A 26,647-nucleotide genomic window follows, 5' to 3' on the forward strand; every position below is an offset into this window, starting at 1 on the left:
TTTCTAGAGATGGTCACAGTCGATGACGATGGTGTATTTAGTTTTTAACACACTGCTACTGCAGTTTGGCTTTTTTTCCTGTTGAATAACTGATGACATTGTGTAATCTGTCATGTTTTGTTGTGCACCTGAGGTTGTGTTTCAGAACCTGGTAAGGAACAGATGATTTTATTATATTTGTAAAACAAAAAAATTGACAGTGTACTTTCTTTTCATCAGAGTTGACTGCTATAAGTAGACTTAGAGGAGCAGTTTGGTGTTCATTTTGCTATGACAGTGAATAGGGACGATACAAAGACTTCATCTTTACCTCTGTTTCAGCTGCGCTCTTCTCTGACTCCTCTACTGCAGGGTAAGTTAACAACAGGCAGGTTAAATAATCGAACATTGAAGAAATGCTTTATCAAGTGTCAAAATATGTTATTTTAAAGAAATGAATCTCCTTCAGTTAAATATAAAGAATCTTAGTTGTATTTATACATTGATGTATTAATGGAGATGCTGCCCCTGTCAAAGTTGACGTCTTTACTTTCAATCCGTCCAACTGAGGGATTGGAGCCAAAAGTTTAACACACTGCTAAACAGTAACAGAATGAGCAATAATCCATTAACAGAAGTTATGCTTCACTAACTACACTGTGCCTAAAATAAATAACGACACACATATAGGTAATGTAAAATAATATGATGTATCAAAAGACTACTGTTGTTAAGATACAAAATAGCACATAAAGTTAGCAAACAAAATTATAACTGTGTGAACAAACTGATAAATTGCCTGTTTAAATGTCACATGATCTGATTTACATCTTCTGATTGGTGGTGCTGAGGACATGGTCACTTTTCAGGACAAAGGGAAGTGACATTTTTAGGTATTTGCTAATAAACCATGTTTTGGAAGAAGGTCAGTGTCTGATTTATCAAAGTTAGAAGTGAACCAACTCAGTTATTGTGCACACTGGCAGCTTTTACACGATATTGCTCATTTTGAATGACGTTTAGACACTTTTGGATCTGAACTGTTGAATCTGTTGGATTTGTAAGACTTTTCTTTGCAAATGAGCAAAGCATCAAATAGTTATTTCCCTCAATGCATGTTACTGTAGAAGTAAAGTTTTCATTGTTACCCTTCTCAATGTTTAAAGGTTGTGATGGAGTCCAGGTTTCAGATTCTCCTCCTCCTGTTGCGGTGTCTTCTCTTTTCTCTGACTGATCTTCATTTTCATCTTGTGGCTCAGTCTGAGTAAAGAAGTCACTTGTATGACTTTATTTGCTGGCTGCGGTGTCTGAGATTCAAACTGTACATGTGATTTGGCTCTATATAAATAAAACTGAATCAAACTGAACTTGTCATTATGTTCAGAACACAGATGCTGTCCTTTAATGATGAACAAACATTAAAGGGTAAAACATTACCTTTCCTTTCCTGACTTCACATGTGATCTCCACTTTTTCTTCTACTGCAAGAGGACATAGAAAAGATTGATTGTGCAGTCAAGGCAACTGTTCTTTGTTCATGTTATTTGCATATTGTCCATGGTAAATGGGGTTGTACGCCGTCTTAGTGACTGGACATGGATCAATACTCAATACTGAGTTTTATATTGGTTCAACAAACTGAGAAGATTTTCTGACCACACTGATAACAATGTGTGAAGGCAGTAATTAGTATATTGACTCTGACGTAAATTATTTTGATGCTTGCAAAAGATATTTGACTTTGTTGTTGCTTTAGTGTAAAGTGTAGTGTAAAAACGTCAGATTTTATACAGAAATATAACTTTAATTAATGTTTACACATATGTCTCTGTGCTGAGCTTCATGTCTCTTCATAATCATGACAGTGGAAGACATTTTTTCCATTTTTCTGCTGCATGTATGAGCTGTTTTGGGACATGCATTTTTAGAGATCAGAGCTTGAAATATGTACTGAGAATTGTGCAAGAGCAGCCAACAAAAACACTTAAAAGTACAGAAGGAACAGTAAGTAGGGATTACACATTTGATATCTGTAGAAACACAGATTGGACCAAGCTGGACTCATGTCCTTCAGAGCTTCTCTCCTCTGCACACTTTTGTGTTTAATAAGATTAATAATTCTTCATTGTGTTTAAACTCCAACGTCCAATGAACAACTCCAAAAAATATATTTTAAAATGCTCGGTCAGTCTGTCGTAATCAGATTACCTCTGTTATTGGTGGAAGATGGTGCAGATGCGTTTTCAGATTCACTTCCTGTGCTCGTAACGTTCAGCTCTAGGTGCTGAGCTTCACCAGTTTTATTCAATAAAGGCTGAGAAAACAGGTAAGAAATAACAGGTTAGATCTGAGATAAAATTGATCTTTGTTCAAAACAAAGGCAAAAACAAAAAAGGCATTCAAGACAAATGCAAATGTTGAAGTGTTTGACTGTAAGGATGTACACAGAAATGCAATTATTTGCAAAACCCATAAACTGATATTTTATTCCTAATAGACCACACAAAAAATAACTGATGTTTAAACTGAGGCATTTTAGTATTTCACTAAAAATACAGGCTCATTTTGAATTTGATGGCAGCAACATGTTTCAGAAAGTAAGTACTTTAGTAGGTACCAAAGACAAACAGCCGGAAGGACATTTGCAGCTAATATGGTTGACAGGTCAGCAACATGAGCAGAGCATTTTAGGGTTTGTGGCAAGTAAAGATTTGCAGATTGATTAACCTCTGCCTAAGAACTGGGCATTGTGAGTAACAACAATTGCGTGGCATTGTTTTTTGTAGATTTAAGCAAAATGTATCTTATGGACATGCTTGTATTGTTTATCTTTAAATTTAACTCTTAGAAAATTAATATGTGTGACAGCTGTACGATTAAATGTGAGAATTATATATATATATATATATATATATTTATTTATTTATTTTTTTACCTTTGTTGTCGTTTCACTTTCATCCAACTCATCTATGGAAAAAGAAAATAAAACACAACTTATACATAATGTCAGGTTTGATTACTACATTTAAGTCCTGAATGTTTCAGTTTGTTATTTTTAAAGTAACAACAGCTGCCTCAAAGCACCTTACACTATGCAGTCCCCTATGAGCAGCACCTAGCGACAGTAGGAAGGAAGAACACCCTTTTGAAACGAGTAGATCTCTGGCAGAAACAGACTCAGGGAAGGGCAGCAATCAATGCAACCAGTTAGAAAGGTGAGAAAGAAGAAAAAAGAAGTGCATAGGGAGAAAAGACAAAATGCAAGAGTTCAGACTGAAATAAATGATCCGCAATGTGAAGAAATGAACAAGCCCGCTCAACTGTGCTAAATCTGGATTTAACAGGAAGTCAGGGAAATAAGCTGATCCAGCAAACATGCCAGTGCAGGCCCACAGTGGGTAGATGTGGGTGTATTGTGGAGCTGTAGGTGTGACAAATCCACATTTATCCCATGGAATATGGGGCCCAAGTGGTTGTGCAGACACAGGGTCCACAGCAGTTTTGCCCTGTTGGGTCCTCATGAGGGAAACCCATAATGGGCTCCATCAAGCAGATAAAATAAATGAAGTGAACAACTTTATATAAATGTAGGTCAGATGATTTATCGCTTACTTGCGATTTAGTTATTACTGTTCAATGTTCAGTTTCTACGATTGTAAAGAGTGATTAAAACGTTAAGTGTGCTACATTAACAGTTTGAGTTGTATCTAATAATTAATTAAAACAGATGAATGTTACAGTCAGTATTTGGCAATGCTGGCTCTTCACCATAAAATGCATTTAATGGTGGCTGCTGGAGTCTCTAGTTTATGTTTGAGTTTTCTTCTCAGTGGGTTTATTCCAAAGTGGGAAAATCAATTTGAGAATAAGAATGAATTTATGCTTCCTCATCATGGTCTCCAAGCCGGCATGGGTTCCTCGCTGCTTGGAAAACCTGGCTCAGGCATAGCTAACAAGAGGTAGGCTCCTTTGACCCGCACTGACTAAAGAGCCCGGTTAGCTGACAGTTTATTTTGAACAATGTGGAACATTAAACCTGCCATCTACAACTACAAAACAGTCACATTTATTATATGCACCACTGAGCAGGGCCGTGGAGTGTTGTTGAAACAGCTGCAGAGCCAGAAGCACATTGTTAGTTTGCTAACGGTTAAGCTAGTTCACCTGAAAAAACACACTCATTACAGAAATGCTACAGGCACAGTCTGCAGCTAGTTATACGGGGTCCCTGCCTAATTAAGGCATTTGTGTTTTACAAGCAGAAAGAGTGTGCTATTTAAAAGATGAATTAATCAACTACAAAATCAGCTAGCAGCAGAACACCAGTGTGTACAGTAACAGAGAGATCACAGTAAATGACACAGTACCGTCTGTGGCACAGCAACAGCAGCAGCAGCAGCACAAACGGAAGATTTTACACTTTCTTCTTTTTCTACAAAGTCTATGGTTTCTTTTTCCTCCTTTCTTTTCTGCTGTCTGCTCAAGGTCCTCCATCTCGGTGGATTTTCATCCAAGCAGAAGATCAGTAGTGTAATCTATCAGAGATGATTCAAAAAGAGAGATTAGAACAGAAAATTACAGAAAACAGAAAATTAAATAACTGCATCTGGGTTTCATTTTGAATCAAGGAAAAAAAACACAACTTTATCATAGCAGCAGATAGCAGAAATGAACTGTAAACAACTAATGTGCTTTTCCCAAAAACAAATACAGAATAAACTGCGACCTTAGCAGGTCAGCAAACAGATTTCAGCAGAGAGCTACTGTTGCCCAGACTAACAAGCAGACATAGTGACACAAACCGAAAACTGGTTCTGAATTTAGTAAAATTAGAAGTACCACACTGTGAAAACACCTGATTATAAGAAAAGCTTCATAATATTAGCATTTCTGAAATCTAACATTTTGGTGTTGTATTAAAAACAACCCCAAAGTGAAACTGACCACTTGAGTAAACATGCTGCTTTTGGTTTTCTTTTCCACCTACATGTGAACCAACCCTGTCACCCTGCCTGCTATCCTTCAGTCACAAATCACCCCTGACACACTTGTTCCATTAAAAACATTAACTTCTATAATTACAAGGCTACACATGTCTTGTGATCCACAATGCTGGCACTGTGCCTGTGCACGTGTGATGTGATCTGTGTGTGTGATGATTTGTGTTTGTGATGTGTGATGAATGATTTTCAACTGCAAAGAATGTCACAAATATTTGCAGACCTTTGACTGCACATGAAGTTTTTGAGTTTTTTTGAGATTTGTGAAGTTAAACAAAAAAAAAAAAGATCTGTGGTTAGAAGTCATCATAATGTGTTTTGGTAAATATGACCCATTTTCAGTGTTTGTTTACATCTGGCTTTGACTGCGTCCTCTCTAAGGTCACTAAGAATGAAAAGGTGGCTGTTTCCCTGTTTTTGTTTTTTTAACTTTTGTCTCTGACTTGAAGTTTTTTTTTTCTTCTTCCTTTATATATTAACTGTCTACTTTGTTACCTTTACAAATGTGCTGATTCCTGCATTGACTGCAGTTCTTCAGTTTGTGGACAGAAACAAATGAGTTCTCAGTCATTTTCCTATTATGTAAAAAAAATCAGTCATCTCAGAGATGACAGCATCTGAACAGGGACTCAGACCAAACTATCTTGTTATCTGTCAGCTGCTCTAACCACTGTCTTTTGCCTTGCTCAAGTTACACACCTATAATTTCTAGCTGCCCATCCTCACACAGCAGACTAGAACTGCTCCTGATTACATTGTATGTATAAAAATGTTAAACTAATATTTTTGAAAGCCCCACATAAGAATGGAGGAATATGGCAGCAGGGACTTTACCGATGAGCAAAGAGTGGAGAGTACCAAACTTTTGTCAACTAGACAAAACTGACAGTAAAAGGAAGCTCAACCACATCAAATGTGAAAGCAATAAATATGAAAGTTCACTCAAAAGTTCAAAGTTTAAGTTGGTAACAAAGTTTTTCACAAGAAAACTAAATTAAAGTAAAAACAATGTGTATAAAATGGATAAATTAAAGGAAAGCCCAACATAAAGCATCTTAGGCCACATGCTGGATGATCATGTGCTGCAAGAACAGGTTTAGTGCTTGTTGGCATTTATTCTCCAAGTATTTCTGGAGGGATGAGCACAGTTCTTAAGAAAATAAATTCCCAGATTTGGTGTTTTAACCGCAATATGGGAATATGTGCATATATTTGTGGTCAGACGTTTACATCCACTCATCATGGGCATGAATGTCAGGGCAATTTTGGGCTTTTCACAGTTTCCTCGAACTGTTCTTTTTCTGGGATGGGATGATTACACAGCATACCTCCTTGATGACTTAATCCACACACAATCAAAAATATACAAACAGGCTCAAAGAGACATACACTCGCATTAATATAGGGTTTAACTTTTTGCCTTCAACAAATTTCTGGCCTAAATACAGTTGGATATTTGACCAGAATTAGCAGAATTTATTTAAATTCATGCCCATGATGAGTGTTTGTAACTCTCTGATCACAGCTGCACGATTCACTGTTATCCTTATTAAACCTTTTAACCCTGGTAGAGCTAACTCGGCTTTGCAGTGAATTAAAGTAACCGACACACACACACACGTGCGCGCACTCACACACAAAAATGTTCCACAGTAAATACGTACTCACCTTTCCTTTGTGTTTCTGAGCTCGGTCCAGTTTGTGTAGATGCAGCTGCGTCTCAGTAAATCTTATCAGCACTGTTTTATAGAGTTCAGCAACCTTTGACTGGACATCTGCCCCTGACAAAGCCTTCCCACAGGCTTTGAGCCAATGGCATGTAGTGTGAGAGGTGAATAAAAGTAAAAGTAAAAGTATGATATCATTGCTGCATGATAACATTTACCAGAAATGTTGTGGCTTAGAAGAAACAGTGGGCTCTTCATAACTGAGCATCAACATCGCAGGAAGCACGACTGCAGTGTTAGCGTCTGCATTTATGTAGCAGCTCATTAGACTTTGAGCCCACAGCTAATTTTCCTTTGTTTGCATGATGACAAAGAACGTGTGGTGCTTTAAAGACCAACCAGCTAAATTTGTCTTTTTCTCTTCATGCATTTGGCTCAAGATCTATCAGATCATTACAGTGTTCAGTTCTTTAGAGACTTTAAAGCTCTCAAAGAGGATACATTTCTTCAGACACTGCAGCTGATTATTTACACATGCAGTTGATTATTGTGCTGATGGGGTGTGGTCTGTGGTTCAGAACAAAGAAACAATGTGTGCAGGTGCATGTGGGGGATTCCCGTAGTGCCACTATGCTACAGCCACACTGTAATGTTTTACACAAAATCAATAATTAAGATGAATGTACTTTGAATGGTATTTGCAAAGTCTGAAACCGTTGAACCCCACCAGCTTTTAAACTCACACGACTGGAACATCTTACTTTGACAGTCATCGGTTCATTTCAGTCTCCACTTAACAACAGTTAAGTGTCTCATCAGATTTAAAATTAAAAGCATTTCCATAATATTATATTAAACCCTCTGGAATAAATGCACGAATAAATCACCACATAAACAGTACATATAACTACATGCAAGGTCTTATACAGGAGCATAACTGCTTCTAAATTCAACTTAAAATTCAATTATGTTAGCTTGTGACAAATGTTAAGGTTTTTTTTTAAAATTTATGTAAAAGCTCTTGCTATGGATAAAAGTTAGCTCATTCCCCTTAAACAGGTATCCACCCATTCAAAAGTTTTAAAAAAAGATGTTTTTGTTTAGCCATTAGAAAGATGAAGACAGAAAGCTTAAGTACTGTTTCTAATGTCTATCTGGGTGGCAAGCCTACAGCCAGTATTGGCATTATCAGAGTCATTTTATGTTTCTATGATGTTGAATTAGTTATTTAATTGCATTTCTGAACAGAAAATTTTGTTTCAGTGTTTGAATGTTCTGCTTGATTAATTTCTTAGAGAAGTTCGGTGTGATGAAGGAAGATTTGATACATATAGCACTAAACATCATAGAAGACATTTGAGATAGTGGACCATATAGCATAACATCAACATAATGGCTGAAATGAACATGTTTGTAGAGTACATGACCCAAACAGCATAGAAAAAAAAATAAGGCCAAGATTTGACTCCTGGGATATTCCACATGGAGGGATGGATGAGAATAAGGAGAAACTGTAGAAAAGATATAAATATAGAACAAAACCTCCTGCTGTATCCTTTACAATGATACCATGGTCAACTCAGATCCAAGAGAAAGGTCTTTAGGTCAGTCTAAATGAATTAACTTTGGTCAGAGTTTTCAGTAGAACAAGCATGACGAGGCTTTGTGCAAAGGTTTCTACAAGACTGGGATCTGAACTAAATCTAAACAAATATCCCCACATTACACTGAATATAAACTCAAAGCTTACTCTGAAACTAACTAAAACAAAACTAAAAGTAAATATACTAATACAAAGTTAACTGAATAAAAAAAAAACTTTCATAAAAATAATAACTAATGAAAAATACAAACTATAATAACTCTGAATCAGATCCACGTGACCATCTATAAACTCTGATAATTGTCACTTTTTTAACAAAACATGGTCAGGGTTATTGTGCATTTATGTGATGTCAGAATAATCATAAAAATTTGTTTATAGCTGAAAAAAAATCAAGCTTTTATCTCTCAAGTCAGAACAAGCAAAAACCTACATGAATATCTGTTCAAAACATACAAACATGCAACCCTCGACTGTCCAGCCCAATGATGTTTTAGTCTGTGACTGAAAAGTAAGATATACAAACAAAACCTGGTTTGTTTGACTTTTAGTAGCAAAATTATTTTTTAAATATTGACTTTTTTTTTACTTTATTAAACGGGTGTAGACATCAATCTATGAGTAATTTCTTTCATCAGAGGTCCAAAGGTCTAGGTAGGGTGGAACATACCTCTGCCAAAAATATGTCAAAATCCCCCCCTATGTAAATGGAGTCAACGAAATATCCACAAAAGCACTTTAAAACCATTTATTTATCATTATGTCTTCTAAGAAAACAGACATTTTAGGGACAGTTGCCCCCCGCCCCCGGCCCTCTTTTGATCCACCCCTCCCCATAATTACCTCCAATGACATCCTGTAATGTCAGCAAAATCTGTATCCCACAGTCTGTGAAACGTTCTCGCACATTAAACTATAACACTTCACAAACTGACTTCCTCCTTTTATTTCCTATGATATCACTGACCCACTGTGTACACTGAGATATAGATATTAAGTGTTTATATTAAATGCAATAAGGCTGGAACTGATTTGTGTAATTTTCTAATTAAAAATATACATCAGGACATAATGATACCTAATGCTCTGTCTGTCTCAGTTTTACTGCATAAATAACAGTGCAACTGTACAGTTAGTGGATAAGGTTTGATAAGGCGTGAACAGCAGCAGTGGCAGAGCCTCACACTGGTAATATTTCTGCTGTAAAATTCCTGCAGTCGGGTTTTTTAATGTCACATGAACTCTGTGATGTTTTTCCTGACATTAACTCATAGCATGTTGAACAAACAGTGCTGTTTTTCTCTACCGAAGGCCTTCTCTGTGTCTAAAGATGTGCAACTGCTTTCTGAAATATGTTTTGGAGCAGAGGTGTTTTTTTTTCAGGAACAGCAGTGCTACCTCATAAACTTTATTCTGTCAGAAAGTTGTATGTGCTGGCCTCCCATCCAAGTAGATTGGGAGGCAGAGCCTTCAGCTTTCAGGCTCCTCTTCTGTGGAACCAGCTCCCAGTTTGGATTCTGAGAAGAAGAGGAACAATATTTGTCTTAAGGAGCAGCTGTCCTGCTGTGCTTTGTCTCATCAGTGATTGTTGATCAACCACTGACCTCTGTTACGGGTTCGAAATTGAGGATGAGAGTAAAACAATGATAGTCCAGAAGAGGTCGTTCAAACAATTGATTTTAATGCACGCAGCGTGGAGAGGTGTAAACTGCAAAACAGTTGTACATCTCTACCCAAAATACACTCTAGATTGCTTTTATAACATCAGGGTATTGTAACGCCCCCTCTTGCGTTTACAGTCACATAATTTGCATGTACAGAACATTCATGTATTTTAAGAGATAACTGCAGACACAGAAGTTCCCCTTTCTGGCATCCATCCAAATATGGTGATGATCTCAGGCCTTTGAGGTCCCCATGGACTTGTCCTCCTTGTGTCACCTGTAACTATAAGCTTTTAAGATGATAGATTTACCTCAACGATTTAAAGTGGTTATAACTGCACCTGTAATAAACATGTTAATATTTGATTATGATAACCCCTGTAATACAAATTATAACATAATGCCGACAGCTTCAATAAATGCTTTGATGAAATGATAATTAATGTAATGATAAGGATGCTGGTTATATACAGTTCAGCAGTAAACTAATTTCTTTAATTCTACACCTCCAAGCTCATTGTTCCTTCAGTGGTGCTAGTTTCAGTCATTATGCAAATGTACAGTTCACAAGATTGGGAAAACCTGCAGTCACCTAGACTGAAGAAGTCACTTGGATGAGTGATGAAACGTTTCTCCCAGTAAAAACGCTACATCCAGAAGAAAAGAATCAACCTTTTGGGATTTCCTTCATGGGATTATTGAACATGCACCAAGATATTTGTCTCACATAAACACGAAAAAAATGAAGATCAGATCAGGCCTGGATCCCGCTGCTGTACTGAACCCCATCAACAAGACTGGCTACAGATACTGACTACGTTTCGTGAGTCATCCAAGTGACTTCTTCAATCTGAAACTGTGGCTTGACAAACCTGGACTGAAAGCCAGCACAGGGATACTGACCATGACCTCACAGTAACACGATCTGAGCACAAAAGCGATAAAGGTTGGGGTCTACCACACCAGGAAAGACCCCAAGTGTAGGCTGTGCAGAGATGCCCCTGAGACAGTGCAGCACATAAGGAGCACAAGAGCTCGAGGAGATGTGGAGGGTGAAGGTAACAGTGGTCCCAGTGGTAATTTGAGTACTCGATGCAGTGGCCCCCAAGCTAGGCGAGTGACTCCAGCAGACCCTGGGAACAACATCCAAGATCTCTGTCCAGAAGAGTGCAGAAGGACCCTATTTTTTTATTTAATTTGTTATTTTGGCTCCATGAATCCTCCATATATCTCAACATGAATTAGTTGCGTTGCTCTAGTGTCCACTAGATGCCACTAAACAAATTTCATCTGACTCGAGGCAAATGGAAAACCTCTTTAGAAACATAAAGTTAGTGCTGTTTGGTATTTAAATGTTTTATAATCAAATTAAAAGAAAAGATTTAAAATAAATCTTTTCTTTATTATTTTATTCAGTCATATTAAAACATTTATGTTTATTTGATTGTTCACTGTCACTCTGTGTTATGACCTCATGTTGCCTCTTATAGTGTTTCTGTTTATACATGTTTACCTCGAATGTTATGTATGCCGGCACACACACAGCTGAAACATGACTACATTTAGCCTTCTGGCTCATCAATATAGCTCTGAATAGTGTGTGTGTGTGTGTGTGTGTGTGTGTGTGTGTGTGTGTGTGTGTGTGTGTGTGTGTGTGTGTGTGTGTGTGTGTGTGTGTGTGTGCGTGCTGCCTGGCATTACTGGGCAACTGGACAGCATCATGGTGAAGAGAAAAGAGGGAGAGAGAGAGAGAAAGGAAGAGAGAGAGAGAGAGAGAGTGTTTGGTTGGCATTTGGCAAAAAGAAATCAGGAAAGAAGCCTGATGAAGAGCACTGCTGAGGAGGAAGCAAGGACATTTTTCTGTGAGTAAAATACAGCAATAATAGCAAGAGTGATCATTTATGTTCATAATGTTAAGGTGGTGTTAATTATCCAGGCTGTAACCAGAAAACCAGTGGGACTATCCACTAGCTCCCATTGGATGAAGGTCTTAGTCTGCTCCTCAGTCTCAGGATGACGGTTACTTATTCCAGTAAAGTCGCCAACGCCACCTTCTTCGGTTTTCACCAGCTGCTGCTGCGCTGGAAGGGGAGCATCTACAAGCTGCTGTACCGAGAGTTCATCCTGTTTGCTCTGCTGTACACCGTCCTCAGCGTCGTATACAGGTCAAACACGCACACACACAGTCACAGGAAGGGAATGTGTGGACAGTGTCGTATTACAGCTGTGCATCATGCAAGTGTTTCTTTTAAATTCTTGTAAATTTCAACATAGTAAAGTTACTAATAAATATTGCTACACTGTCCAGAGTGGCTGATACAACTCAAAACTGGATGTAATGTTGGATGAATCCCTAAAAGTGAAGCCAAAGTCGTTATAAGCTCCGCCCCTTTTTGGGGCATGAGCCAACCAAAAACATTTTATTTCATCTTGTGAATGATTAATGTTCATATTCTGTGAGCAAAAGTTTGATCTTAGAGTGTTTCAGAAGGGGAAGAAGCTAAATGAGCTTTATTCTGTCTGAATCTTTCAGCTCTTTCTGAAGTTTTTATTTTACAAAACTTTTATTTTTGGTTTTTAGTTTTAGCTCTCTGTCATAACCTTAGTATCAAGAAACAGTATACAATGAACTGGGGTAATACTAAAGTGTAAATCATGCAAAACAAACCACTAAATGAGTTGCCCTAAATTCTTCAACAATTTTTTTTGACAGATCCATGGGACCACTGCATTTCTTTCCCTGCTAGCTAATCTGTGAGAACAAAATATTAGTAGAATCTGATACAACAACAGCTAAGCTCAGACTTGGGTAAAACAGGAGTTGGGACCTAGTAACACGATCTCCTCTTTCTAAAACTATGTCTAAGTGGCTCTTGTTTTTGATACTATCTTCATATATATTTAAGAAAAGATCTATTTCACATCCCCAAACCTGCGGAATTGCTTTATTGCAGCAGCTAAAACAATGAACACATTCTTTAGCAAAATATCTTAAATAAAGTATAACAGCTCACTACAATAAATATAATATGACAGAATAAATTAACTTGATGAGACTGTTGTACAAAACAAACAACATGACTGAGTTATTCGGGAGTATCATTTATATATGCTACAAATGAAACTTGACTATTTAGCTTTCATCAAGTTGTAAACGCATATCTGACTCCAGGCAAACAGGATGTGAACCTTCTATGCAATTTCATTAAAGGTTTTATATTAAATAACTAATACGCTATATCAGAAAATGTCTGTGTAGAAAAAGATTTATCTGACTTTGTATTTCTGAATAGAAGCACATATTGGCCAACAGACCTGCAGCTTATTGTAGTTCATTCAGAAACTTTCTGATCAGCTGAAGAGGAACTTCAGAAGAATTTCTCATATGTTAGATTCTCAGTTGCTGGCAGTGACGATGGTTTCCTCTGTCCTCTAGGATTGTCCTCTCCGAGGATCAGAAGAGACTGTTTGAGAAACTTTCCATGTACTGTGACAAATATGCTGAACAGATCCCCGTCACCTTCGTCTTGGGTATGTTAGTTGACAAACCAAAGCTTTACTTTTATTTAAATTCATTCTTATTTTTATTTCTGATTAGGTACAAAGCGTCCTTGTCCCCAGGTTCTGTTTAATAGTGTTCTAGTATTTTTCTTTTAAAAGAAACATACAGGCTAATTCCATTTTTAACCTTATGATTGGACCTTTCTGTCTGACCGTTACAAGATAGACTTCATAGAACTGTGAGCGTGTTAGTGCTGTGGTTGTAGTAGATTTTTTGTTGTTGTTTTCTTTTTGGCAGATGTGTTTAATAATTTCTTAAAAATGCTTTCTGTAAAGCACTTTATAATATTGTTTAGAAAAATGCTTATATAAAAGAGTTTTGCATTATTATTATTATTATTATTATTATTATTATTATTATTGTTTTAACTGTTCAGCAAGCCACAATTTTTTTAACATAACTGCAGTAAAAATTCTCCACAAACATGTGAACTATCTGAACTGATGACATGTAAAACACATGAATCATCACATGGACGATTGTTCTGAAAGAAACATTGTCCATGTAGATAATAAAGTAGAGGTCACTGTGGTGAATGGGTGAGCTACATATCTGATATTCATCTTGTCCATTCATGAAAAAAGTTTTAATTATACAATAAGCATATTTAGTTGCTATATTTTACTTAATATATTTATAGTTTAAAAACAAGCTTTATGATCATTTAACCAGTGATTCTCAGATACTGGCAGAGATTATACAACATTTTATTATCTTCCTAGATTTCATTCCTAATGCCTTACAGACTTGTGAGATTCTCAGGGGATCGAAGAACGTAGCCGACCTGTGTTATTATTATACTAATAACAAGAAGAGTCTGGATAGTATAGTCCTCTGAGAACAGAGCTTAACACTGACTCATGGATATGTGTTGAGTTTGGATATTACAGCTCATGGTGAGAGGTTCAAAAACAACTGAAAGCAAAAATTAAGTCTAATAAAAAAGGAGCCACATGAAAACTCAAATATAACTGTAAGTGTGTTTCCTGCTTGAGCAGAGAGCTGAACAGCGGGGGTGTTTGGTTGCCTCATTAGCAGCCTGCTAATGGAATCGGATCATTAAAGAGGAGAAAAGGCTAAAAGCAGGATGAGTGTTTGTGTAGCTGATCTCCACCCTCATGCACGCACAGCATCCCAGGATGCATATTCACTATGTTTGTCATCCTAAAAAAAGATTAAAACCTGACAGTTCCTAAAATGTGGTTTTTCCAGAAAATAAAAAGACAAATAGTGTCAGTAACTAAAGCCAAAATCAGGAGATGTATGTGCATGAGTTGACAATTTATCAAAGTATCCAGACAAAAATGACCCATGGTCCTAAATGACTGTGATGACATCAACAACACAATGTAACAAAATAGGTGTTGTGTCCTGCAGCGAGTGCTCTTTAGTTTTGTTTAAATTAAACTCATTTGTGCAGATGTGAAAATGTTAATCACACTTGGAGCCATATGCAGAGTACTGTTTTTCTCAAAATATTTCCCAGATAAATATGAATTTTAGGATTATCCAGAAAATAGTACTTTGTTCCTGTTTGTTCCTGTTTAGTTTGCGTGAAGTTCACTTGGATTTTTCTACGTGTGAAATCAGACTATAGAGGAAACTAACAAGTTTACAAAAACTCATCAACTCATCAACTGATTTGGACCAGAGTAAATGAACTGTAAAAATGCCCTTGCAGTAAGTGAAATGACCTTAGAGTCTCTAGTATACAGTGTGACCTCACGAGAAAACCAGGTCCAGAGTAGTATTGCACTGAAAACAGTCACTTCACATAGTTTGGGCATCCTGGGCTTTATTCTGGAGGTTTTCCCAGCAGGAAAAATTGTGTGGGAACCCCTGGATAGACCAGGACACATCATATATCCAATCAGTCCTTAGAGGACACATACACTCTTTATAAGAGATAATCAAGGTAATGCCATCCATTGATTCTTTGCTTATTTTCAAGTTTCAATAGATTTTTGTTTTGTTTGTTTGTTTTCTGGAAAAATTTCTAACATTTTGAGTTATTTTCCAGTGTTAGAAAATCAGCACTGCTCAGTGTTGGTCATTGTTAATCTTCAAAACTGACTAGGTTACTTTAAAAAATATAACACTGTCAAAAGTGTTCATTTAACACTCAACAGTGTTATATTTAACACTCAGAGTGGACCCACATAGACACTCTCTAGTGTTAATTTAACACTGGAGATTTTGATGTGTACAAACACAGTCCATAATTAAAGAATTTCATTTGGCTGAGGTAAAGCCTAGCAGACATTTAGATCATACATCCACCTGTCTGATACCACCTGTTGATAGCTGAGAAGACCTCAGAGGAGGTCTGGATATATCTGGACTATGTTGGACGGAGGTCTGGATATGTGGTCGAAAAAGGAATAAATATACTTCTGGTATTTTGCAAAATGCAACATGAAGTTTTCAAGCTACAACTGTGAACTGTGTGTGAGACTCAAGTCCACTGACAGTATTTAGTACCACCTTGTGTCCTTTATGCACTCATGTAAATGTGTGCACACTGGATCATTGCCATATATTTCAGGTGGTTCCATTCAAGATTTTAACAAACACCTGGCTGTCACTTTACAGTTTGTTGGATTTACAGGGGATCAAAGAATAAGGTTGTTATTATAATAATCTCAGGATACGCCAAGCTAATATTACCCACTGAGAACAGGGCTTAGCGCTGACTGACAGACATGTATTGTGTTTGAATACTAAAGTATATCATAAGAATTTGATGAGATCTCTATCAAACTCTTAGGGTTAGGGTTAGGGATCTTCCCTAACCCTAACCCTAACCTAGGCCTCTCACGATGTGTCCTTCATGTTAAATGTGCTTGCAACAACATCATTGTAAGTCAGCATGACATAATTATTTATTTACTGCTGTAAAAGAGCTCAATTGTTTGGATAGGTTGCATTCTCACAACAATTGCAAATTATTATGTGTTAACTGAATATAAATGTTTTAGGTTTTTATGTGACTCTGGTGGTGAATCGGTGGTGGAATCAGTTTGTTAACCTGCCCTGGCCGGACAGACTCATGTTCCACATCTCCAGGTACAGTCTACATCTCTAATGTGCCCTCTACAGGATGCAAGCACCCACTACAAAAACACTGCCCTCTACAGGCACAGACAGGAACTCACAGACTTTATATAAAAGATAGACAAATGTAGCCACTAAGAATCCATAATTAACTTATTTAGAAGCTACCTTGTCTTGATTAGTGATTTGGGAGCACTTCAGTGCAAACGAGCCTGAATACACAAGAAGAATAAGGTGTGGTTAGCTGACGATTATCATGATTATCATGTTTTCTGTCTTTCTACAGCTGTGTTCAGGGTAAAGATGAATATGGCCGCCTGCTGCGCCGGACGTTGGTACGTTACGTTAACCTCACGTCGCTCCTCATCTTCCGCTCCGTCAGCACGGCTGTCTGCAAACGATTCCCGACCATGGATCATGTGGTCGAGGCAGGTTAGAGCCTGAGTATTTTAGTGTGTATCAGCTGTATTTCAAAATGAGCACACTGTGATTTTAGTGTGTTTGAACTAGAAATATAAAAGTCAGAGTTCGGCTCCTTGCCACTTCAATTTCTTCCTGATATCACTCCAGGGACTACCTTGTATTGGCCAATTAAAGAAGCACTTTGGGCTGATACTCTGTCGACAAAACCCAAACATCTGTCTGCATGGAAGCGTTATGTCTGAAACTGCTTTGGAACAATATGATCCATAATTTTATTTAAATAGTCTATCAACATGAATCTAACACTGACTTATTTTAAACAATGGTTTTTTCCCCCATCTGTAGGTTTCATGACACCTGAGGAGAGGAAGGTGTTTGAGAACATTCGTTCTCCTCACCTGAAGTACTGGATCCCTGTTGTCTGGTTCTCCAACCTGGCGTCTAAAGCTCGGCAGGAAGGACGCATCCAAGACAGCATCGACCTGCAGAACATTCTCAACGTGACTATAAAAATGCACTTTTATGGCGAGAGAACGCTGCAGGGATAATGTGTCACTGTTGTTGGCCAACAGGGCAGTTAGCATCGCCGTGGTTCGCTTCATAGCAATTGCTTAGCAACATAATCTCCATAAACTCACAACACTATTATGATTTTGTAAGCATAAATTCAAACACAAGAAATAAATTGCATAGATGAACGACGCCGCAGTGACTTTACCACCACCACAGGTTCTCGTGTTTGCCATGAAGACGTTTATCATCATTAGTATAATTTAGTCACTTATTACTAAATCCCTTCCCTGGGGCACACTAAAGCTTAAAATATCAGCCTGGGTATTTTATTTATTTTATCTTTTTCATGTTTGGAAAAAAGCAAAATTGACTAAGGGTGGACATAGCTTCTATGACATCATCCAATCTTTTGAAGTCCTATTTTGAAGCCTCGAGACTGACATCACCCAGATTTGGTGAAAGAAAGTTGAGATGACAATGTAAGGCGTGTATCTTCATTGATATTCTGGCACTCATTAGCTGTTATGCTTTCAGCGCGTTATCCACAAGCTCAGCTGTGGATAATTTCTCTGCTCCATGATTGCCAAGAAAATTCTGGACACGCTACATGAATGCTTCACGTGGTGATGATCCATTAGGCTTCGGTTTCGTTTTGAACACGTCATCAAACATCAGTTCGCGGATTTCACGACCAACAAAAACACCTTCCTTAATGTTGGCTTCACTTTTCTGGAAAACAAACTTATTTCTTAAATGCTGAAATGCATCTGTGTTTCTGCGCAGTCATTAAAGTTGTCCAATACTTCATAACTAAAAAACACAACAAGCTAAACAAAAACAGTTTCTACATTTGGTGTCAGCAAGTAAAATCTGCTACAGCACAGGTGAAAAACTGTCAGTACCAAATTGCTTGTTGACCGGTGTCAGACCCAGAAGCTATGTCCATCTTTTATACTGTTTACAGCTGTAAACAGATTTTTGATCCTATAGAAGTGTGTAACAGAACAGCCATTAGACCTGACCTCTGTAAACACGTTCCCTGTGGTTTTAAGGGCTCAGCCACTTACGTCTCATAATGCATCACTATTAATTTAACTACATGCTTATATCTTACATTATCATAATAACATCATAGTAAAAAACAATACAGTATGGCCATTAAAGATCAGTATAATCAAATAACCTTAATATTTTTTCCAACGCTGCCATTTGATTACAGACATTTGCTGTTAGAGAGGAAAAAGCTCTTAAGCACTCAAAGCACACTCATTCATCCTTTGGAGCCAGTTTAGATCCTAAAACCCCCGTTAGCCTGTGACCACATAAAGGAGACATGTAGGTAATGTGACACTCAGCTTTCCCAGAATGGCAGATGAGACTCTTATTCCAATTAGCCTATTGAGTTACAGAAATTCACGGTTTGCTGGCAGCTGGGGAAAGACTTCTGTTTCCTCTCTGTGTTAGGAAATGAATCGCTTCAGGACCTGGTGTGCGACTCTTTTTGGCTACAACTGGGTCGGTGTCCCTCTGGTTTATACACAGGTCTGTGTCCGTCCTCTCTGTTTCGTACTTGCCACAGCAGCATGTTTGATACGGATGTAGCTCATGTAATCACATCATAATCATTACACTAACTGAATCAGAGCTCTGAATCTCCCACAGAGAGAAGAAGGAATCTGAACAACACTCTCAATCTCTCTCTCCTTTTAGGTTGTCACTCTTGCTGTCTACACCTTTTTCTTTGCTTGTCTAATTGGTCGACAGTTTCTTGACCACACCCGTGGTTACCAAGGTCATGACCTTGACCTGTACGTCCCCGTTTTCACCTTGCTGCAGTTCTTCTTCTACTGTGGCTGGCTTAAGGTCAAATAAATTCTTTCCTACAATTTGTGAATATGTAAAAACAAACTTGTGAATTTATATTTTTAGTCAGAGACTCCACCAGAGTAGCTTTGCATGACTCATAATTCAAGCAAAACAAGAAACATGACATACAAGCCAGGTGTCTCATGTCTCATTAAGTCACACCTCTGTGAAAGCCCACTTTTGTCTGATTGGTTCCTGTCTGGAAGCCTGCAGAGGGGCTTTTGTGCTGTTCTGGCAATACTTTAAAAAGTAAAATTTAGTTTTGGACTTCTTTATTCCTAAAGTTTGCTATACAACAAAATATATTTATACATATATTTTTCTTACAAGATGTGTCCTACAGTTTCACAGAGACAGAGTAACATATGCTAATGTATGTAATCTACATGACTGCATATTCAAAAATTCAAGTACTTATTTATCTAGTACTAAATGCAGAGATAAGATAGGCAGTAATAGGCTAAAAACACACAGAGATCTTATGCTTCAGTACAAAATTGGAACCCAAATGTAGACAAACACAAACAATATGTATTTTTAATGGAAGGAGTACAATCGATAAAAGCAGAAGGAGGATGCTGATTGGGAAATAAGACCAAGTTTATATGAGATATTTCAGATTAATTATTTAATAACACATGTTAGTGTTATAGCTATTTATCTGCATTCATATGTGTTTTACATGTAATATGTAATGCAGAAAATTATGTGTCTATCTTGTTTTTCTTCTGCCTGAAAGACATCAGTACATTTGTGGCTGACCTCTTTCATCTCATGACGTATTTCTGTTATATAAATAACACAAAGTTAATAATAATCTACTTGGTGGAGATGAGCCAGAAATATTGCATGAGCCAGAGTGTCACAAGTAGTGTGGTTATAAATGTTTTGTTCTCAGTGTCAAGTTAAAAGAAACTAAAGCTGCTTCATCCTCTCAAAAACAATATTTTGTAGAAATTAGAGATACATATACTGGTATCACTATAATGCAAGCAATCTTGAAAAATCCCTTAAACAGAGACGAGGAAACCTACAGAGCAGTGACAACGGCCATCTCGATTGTTATGAGCAGTAGAAATTTTATTTTTTTTTACATATAGGCAGTTTTGTGTTTTAAGTTTGACTGATTTTCAGACATGTTTGTTTGTTTGTTTGTTTGGCAGGTAGCAGAGCAGCTGATCAACCCGTTTGGCGATGATGACGATGACTTTGAGGCAAACTGGATCATCGACAGGAACCTTCAGGTCAGCAATGACGGAGGCTCAAAGTCTCTTATATTTTCAGGGTCTGTTCTGGTAGAACCAACACTTTTGACTTTATCGTGGACAGAAAGGGAACATGAGAAACTGTTGTGGTTTGTCAGGGAGCAGAACTGAATAGAGGGAAAAGAGCTGCCTACAAGTTTCTCCTGCTGGACAAAAATATACTCTGGAACATTTCCACACTTCGTTTTATTTTTACATCACGCAAGGAAGTCAAGCACATGATGCCACATGAGGCCCAGCTACACACAATTTAAACACAAGCTACTCGAAAGCAAGTTTTAGAGTAAACTTTTTACTCTGTTTCATTTCACTCTAAATGAATTTCCACATCAATCTGCACTAAATAAATCATAATGACAAAGCTTACAACATGGATTTTTTTATTTATAAAAAAAAATAGAAATCAAAATGAAATAGTTTTTACATTTCCATTGTTTTGTGTAACAGTTAATATTCTGAATAAATAATTCATACTTTTATTAGCATGCTAGAACTAGAACTACGACTATATATTTGCAAATATGAAATCACAAAAACATATAAAAGACCCAAACTACCCAATTCACTCATTCATGAATAAATTACTAAATTACTCAAATGAAGAATGCCATTACAGACCCCAAAATAATAGAAAAAATATATATGGACATCAGTTGATTCCTAAAATGTGACATTTAATGTTTCTCATTCAGTGAGCTTCTATATTCAATTTTCTTTGTATTACATCCTGTTGATTTACTGACCATTTAATTTATTTATTGATTTTGGTCAAAGTTGTTGTTTCCATAATCTGTTTTATTTTTCATTCTGGCTAAACATTTATCCCATATTATACTTTAAATCACACCCTTGTTTACATAGATAAAAAGAGAAAATGCAGAAAAAAATAAGATAATAATAACAAAAAATAAATAAATCAGTAATTTAAAATATGTGAAGTATTGGGGAAATACAATGGGAAAATAAAGAAATAAACAGAAATAAAGAAATAAACTAACATTGAGCAAGTTGGTAAATAAGAAAATGAAAGCAATAAATAAATGAATAAATAAATGTGACAAAATAAATCAGAAACAACAACAAGGTTAGAAAATAAACTAACAAGAAAAGCAAATGTGATATTTAATACAACATATTGTGCCATCTTTTATAATGAAAGATTCTCCTGGGTTAAATTATTGGTAAAATGTAAAATTAAAGATTTTCTTACCTATTTAATCTTACTTAATTAATTTTTATAAATAATGTCTCTTGGAAACTGAACACGTCTCATCCTTCCTCTTTACCTGTTCCTGCAGGTGTCTCTCCTGGCAGTGGATGAGATGCACATGAACATGCCTCACATGACCAAAGACATTTACTGGAATGACTGCGATGCACGGCCACCATACACGCTGGCTGCTGCAGACTACTGCATCCCCTCATTTCTTGGCTCCACCACCGACATGGGGTCAGGGATCAAGTTTTTAGCTGCTGATGCACAGTTCTCTAGAGAACAAACATTTTTCCTGAAGGACGTGTTGGAGTTTGTTTCACATTGTAGCTCAGTCTGTGTGGGTGTATTGTCACAGAAGTGCTAGTTGTTATAGAATTAGTTTTTTTTTTAGAGAAGTTTTATCAGCATGACAAATTCTTTTTCAATGTCTCTTCCAGTCTCTCGGACATCCTGCAGTTTGACGACACTGATGTTAGCCACGACCATCAGCGGCAACAGGACTATACTTTGCCGCGGCGCCAAGAGTCGGTAAAATGTTTATTGCTTTCATTTTTTAATTTAAAATTGATTTCTGGAAAAAAGGAGGTAAGTATAAAAACTGCAGAGAGTAGAAAAATAAGTACTTATGAAAATGTAAATAAGGGTGTTGACCTTGAGTGATATTATTTGTTAAACAGTTTCATCATGAGGCCTTAACTTAAGCCTTTCTTTGGATTTGTTATACTTTTCCTTGTTTTTTGCCATATATGTCCTATTCCAATGTTGGATGTTCATATTAAACCAACCTTTTAATAGGAAGGTCAATGTAAAAGTACCGTATTTTTCGGACCATAAGGCGCACTGTCGATGAACCTGTCTGTTTTCATTCATAAGGCGCACCGGATTATAAGGCGCATTAAGCGAAACAAAACAGTCAGATAAGACAAACTTTATTCAACTCATTCTTCTTGCTTGCTCCACTTCCAGCATTGATTAATTAATGTTGAATTCTCTCGCAGCTGCTCTATTCCCATATTGTTGCAGTATATTTATGACAACCTCGATTTTCTCAGTTGTTCTCCTGACTGAAGTTTGGTCCGTTTACAGCATCCTGCCATGCGATTGCATTTGTACATAACCTTCGGGAACCCTCACGTTAACTTTTATCGAGTGGAAAAAAGTTAACATTCATCCTCCAGCTTCATTGTGTTTATGTTATGCTAACATAGCTGTGTCGCTAGCGATCACATAGCACATCATTATATACCAGCTAGTCCAACTTCAGTAACCCTACAAAAGTCACTGCTGTTTAGTTTTCTGTCGTGGGTCTGTTGGAAGTGATAGCAGAGCTGTACGTTTTAATTTTTTCAGAAATCTCTCAGTCAGACCATGGCATATTCTGTTTTCATGGGTGCCTGGATATTAAACTTAATTGTTACACCTGGTAAAGCAGCAACGCTGATCATTTTATTAAAGATGAAAGAACTTAGACAGTTTGTAACTCGCAGTGTTTTGGACCCGAAGCGGACGGCGTTTTGGACCGAGATTACCCGGTGAGACTCCTGACTATGGTAGCCATAATGCTCCGACAATCCATCAAGTGGTGCAGCTTCATAGCTTACCAAAGTCATACTAAAACATTTTTGACAGATTTTTGAGTGCCGTGTACCACATAAAATCGGTTCGAGGTCAGTAAGCACAACCAGAAGTCATACATATGGCGCACCGGATTATAAGGCGCACTGTCGATTTCTGAGAAAATTAAAGGATTTTAGGTGCGGTAACCCTTGTGTGGCAAACCCTAAGGCTTTAAACTATTCTAAATGCTTTGTTGCTGGTGATTTTTTTCTGCATTCGGGCCTGTTTGATGTCACAGAGAAGGGATATTCCTTTTTTGGTCATCAGATTCACAGAAACCCCACCCACGTTGTGTCAAAGCTGTTAATTTATGAGGGACAGCCAATCAGAAAAATGTTGGCTTATAGGGAAGGTGACCTTAAAGGGATGGCTTGTTTGATAAGTAGGATGGACTGAGGGACTCTACCAAAGTCCGGTAAATGATACATAAGAATGATTTTTGAACTGTGAATCATACAAAGCTACTCTAGTACAGCAGAAGAATAAAAATATAGAACAATTTGAAACCTGTTAAATTTAAAGCTTTACACTAGGTACTAATGATAAAGTCTTTAAGTTCAGATTCTGAGTATATTTTTAATGTTTGCAGGTTTTGGGTCGGGTCCGCCGTCTGCTTAGTGTTCAGGAACCTCCTGACCTCCGACCCCCTCGACCCATCTTCAAACGACATAGCAGTGATGCAACTGGCAGTTTCTTCCCAGATGTCAGGTATTAGAATATTTAAAGTATGAATAGATGTGTAACTGGTATCCTACTGATAGTACCAAAGGTTTCTATTTAATAATTTATAAATTAAGACCCAGCTGTCCATAGATTACAATGATCTGATCTTTTATGTTTTCTGTTGGTCATTTCTAAATCCAGGGTCAATGCAGGACCAGGGATCAATGTTCCACTGTCCTCGCTGTTCATGTCTCAGCCTTCCATGGACACTTTGTCCACCTTAAGGGAGGTCAACAGCAACCCACCCTCACCGGAAAGCTCCATTTCTGTTTTCCCCCAGCTTGTCATCAGCCCTCCATTATGTGGCGATGTTTGTCAAAATGTGGATTCGTATACCAAACCTCAGAATGGCCTGAATCCTTCCCCCACTGATGAAGCCCCAGGCTCAGAAACCCTAAGGTGATCAGCCAGTGTCCTTTTTAACGATATTCAACTCCATGTTCGGCCATCAAACTTCATTTTGAGATAAAAGGTTTTGAAAATTTAATAATTATACCCCAGTATCTTATAATCTTAGACTTCCCCTTTAGGTGAGAATTAATATATATATTTTTTTCTTTTTGTATTTCCAGGACTGCGTCCTCTCTCTGTTGTTCCCCCACTCAACTTGGGCCCAAAGAATTTCGGTGGACAACTGTCAATGGCTATAATCGTCAGCCAACCAAACCACGGGGGCGTCAGTTCTCACTCCAGTTCTCCAGGCAGACTTCAAAGGCATCGGTCCGCAGCCTGCCAAGTCCTAAAGGACTGGGGCGGCGGAGAAAAGGACTGGCTCGATTCCAGTCCAGGAGATCCCCTGGTCCAACCTCAGACACTCTGCAGCTCCCTGACCCCGATTACGACTTCCAGGGAATAACAGGGACTCAGGAGGATGAGAAGGAAGAAACCAACGACAATGAAGAGGTCAAAAACACCAGCTCCCAATCAGAGAGTTTCGAAAAGAAATAAGAACCAGCCACAACTTCAGCTGTTCAGTAAGACCAAGTGGAGTAACATGAATACCCACGTTGCCTAAGAAGAAGGCTCTTTGTTGTTGTTGTTTTTAACCCTCTCAGGCTCAGATTACGTTTTCTGCTGCCAATGCACAACCAAGTCCTGCAGTGGTACTTCTGAGTAAAAAAAACTCATAAAATATGTATGTGGGGTAATCAGGTTGTTAGTTTTTAACTGTTGCAAATCTGCAAAGCCTGCCCTGAGAGGGTTAACCAAAAATACTTGGAAAACAGGATATACATGGCCTCTTAAGGGATGTATTTAAGCTAGGTTTTGGAGTTTATCAGTTGTTGCCACCATGATCTATCAAAAAATAAACCCCAAACAACTATTCTTCAGTTCTAGCATGACCCCCCATTTTAATCCTGTGAGGTTTAACTTATTATTAAAGATAAATACTCCTGACCCCGCTGACAATGTTTTTATAGCATGTAGTGTTTTTTTAAGAAATGTTCTCCCAAGCTTCGTCATTGTAGCAATCAATCATTTAATAATTAAATCAATCATTGTAGGAAGACACATCAAAAACAGTTTACACCCATATTGTTGTATTTTTATACAACGATATATTTATGCCCAATCTTAATTACTTGACTGAAATACCTTGGACATTGAACAAGTTTAAAACTGTAAATATTACCTTCAACTTGTACTAAATGGTGAACTTCAAATTTAAAATGGGAAATCATGAATCACTGTTATGAGCCAGACTCTGGAGCGTTAAACACTGAAATCCATCACTTAGATCATTCATTTTGCCATCTCAATTCAGGATCTTCATCCAGGTCAACTGCTGATTTAAGCTAATTATCTGCATATTCATCTACAGTCCAAATGCATATTTTTTTTCATAAAGATGCATAGAAATTGTGCTTTTTAACTCACTATATGGTGTTTTGTGTGAATTTTCTTTTCCCTGAATTTGTGTATCAGAATTTTCAAATTGAGCATAGCCCATTGAGACATTAAGTAGCACTTTAAAAAGAAATTTGCTGGAATTACTCTTTAATCCTGGTATTCCAAAGATTACAAAACCCCCATAAATGATTCCTTAAAAAAATTAGAAATTAGGCAAAAGGAGACAAAATAATCAACAATTAGTAGAGTTGAAACCTATGCAAAAGTAAACAAAAAAACAAAAAAAAAACAAGCCTATGTTTCTTTGTGATTTTTCTAGCTGAAGAATAACTTCCAGCCCACATGAGAACATTTCAAGTTAGCTGTTTATACTGAAAGAATGGGGGTTCTCATCCACTTCAATAAAGTCTTCTTGGATGCCATCTGGTGGCCATTAGAGGAACTGTAACACTTAATGAAACACTGGTACTCAGGGGAGAAGAACAAAATCTTCTTTCTTTGTGTGATTACTATAAATCACACATGCTTTTGTAAATGTAGACAAAGTGATGAATGTACAATCTCTGTTGCTGCTTTTAAATCTCCAATAACTGTACTTTTTCAAATAAAATGTTAACTTTGTGGTCATTGGGGCAGAAGTAATG

General features: G+C 37.3%; 1 protein-coding gene and 1 pseudogene across 4 annotated transcripts; both read left to right on the forward strand.

The window, feature by feature from the left end:
• Positions 1-26,647, forward strand: part of LOC134615929 (NACHT, LRR and PYD domains-containing protein 14-like) — an 851,239-nt pseudogene that overhangs the window by 434,707 nt on the left and 389,885 nt on the right.
• Positions 11,713-26,601, forward strand: LOC134615996 (bestrophin-3-like). 4 transcript variants are annotated; one of them, XM_063460749.1, is made up of 14 exons: positions 11,713-11,775; positions 11,861-12,078; positions 13,350-13,444; positions 16,454-16,541; positions 16,816-16,961; positions 17,298-17,452; positions 18,930-19,007; positions 19,176-19,328; positions 20,495-20,575; positions 21,895-22,046; positions 22,250-22,340; positions 24,019-24,137; positions 24,294-24,551; positions 24,725-26,601. In XM_063460749.1, the coding sequence occupies exons 2-14, from the start codon at positions 11,927-11,929 to the stop codon at positions 25,098-25,100; spliced, it is 1,944 nt and encodes a 647-aa protein (XP_063316819.1). In that variant the 5' UTR covers positions 11,713-11,775; positions 11,861-11,926; the 3' UTR covers positions 25,101-26,601. The 4 variants fall into 4 exon arrangements, 3 of the variants coding, with proteins under 3 accessions (XP_063316819.1, XP_063316818.1, XP_063316820.1); XR_010091380.1 differs by having other exon boundaries at positions 11,714-11,775; positions 11,850-12,078; positions 24,294-24,624; positions 24,725-24,823; XM_063460748.1 differs by having other exon boundaries at positions 11,714-11,775; positions 11,850-12,078.

Source organism: Pelmatolapia mariae, linkage group LG17 (genome assembly GCF_036321145.2).
Source record: "Pelmatolapia mariae isolate MD_Pm_ZW linkage group LG17, Pm_UMD_F_2, whole genome shotgun sequence".
Taxonomy (NCBI): domain Eukaryota; kingdom Metazoa; phylum Chordata; class Actinopteri; order Cichliformes; family Cichlidae; genus Pelmatolapia; species Pelmatolapia mariae.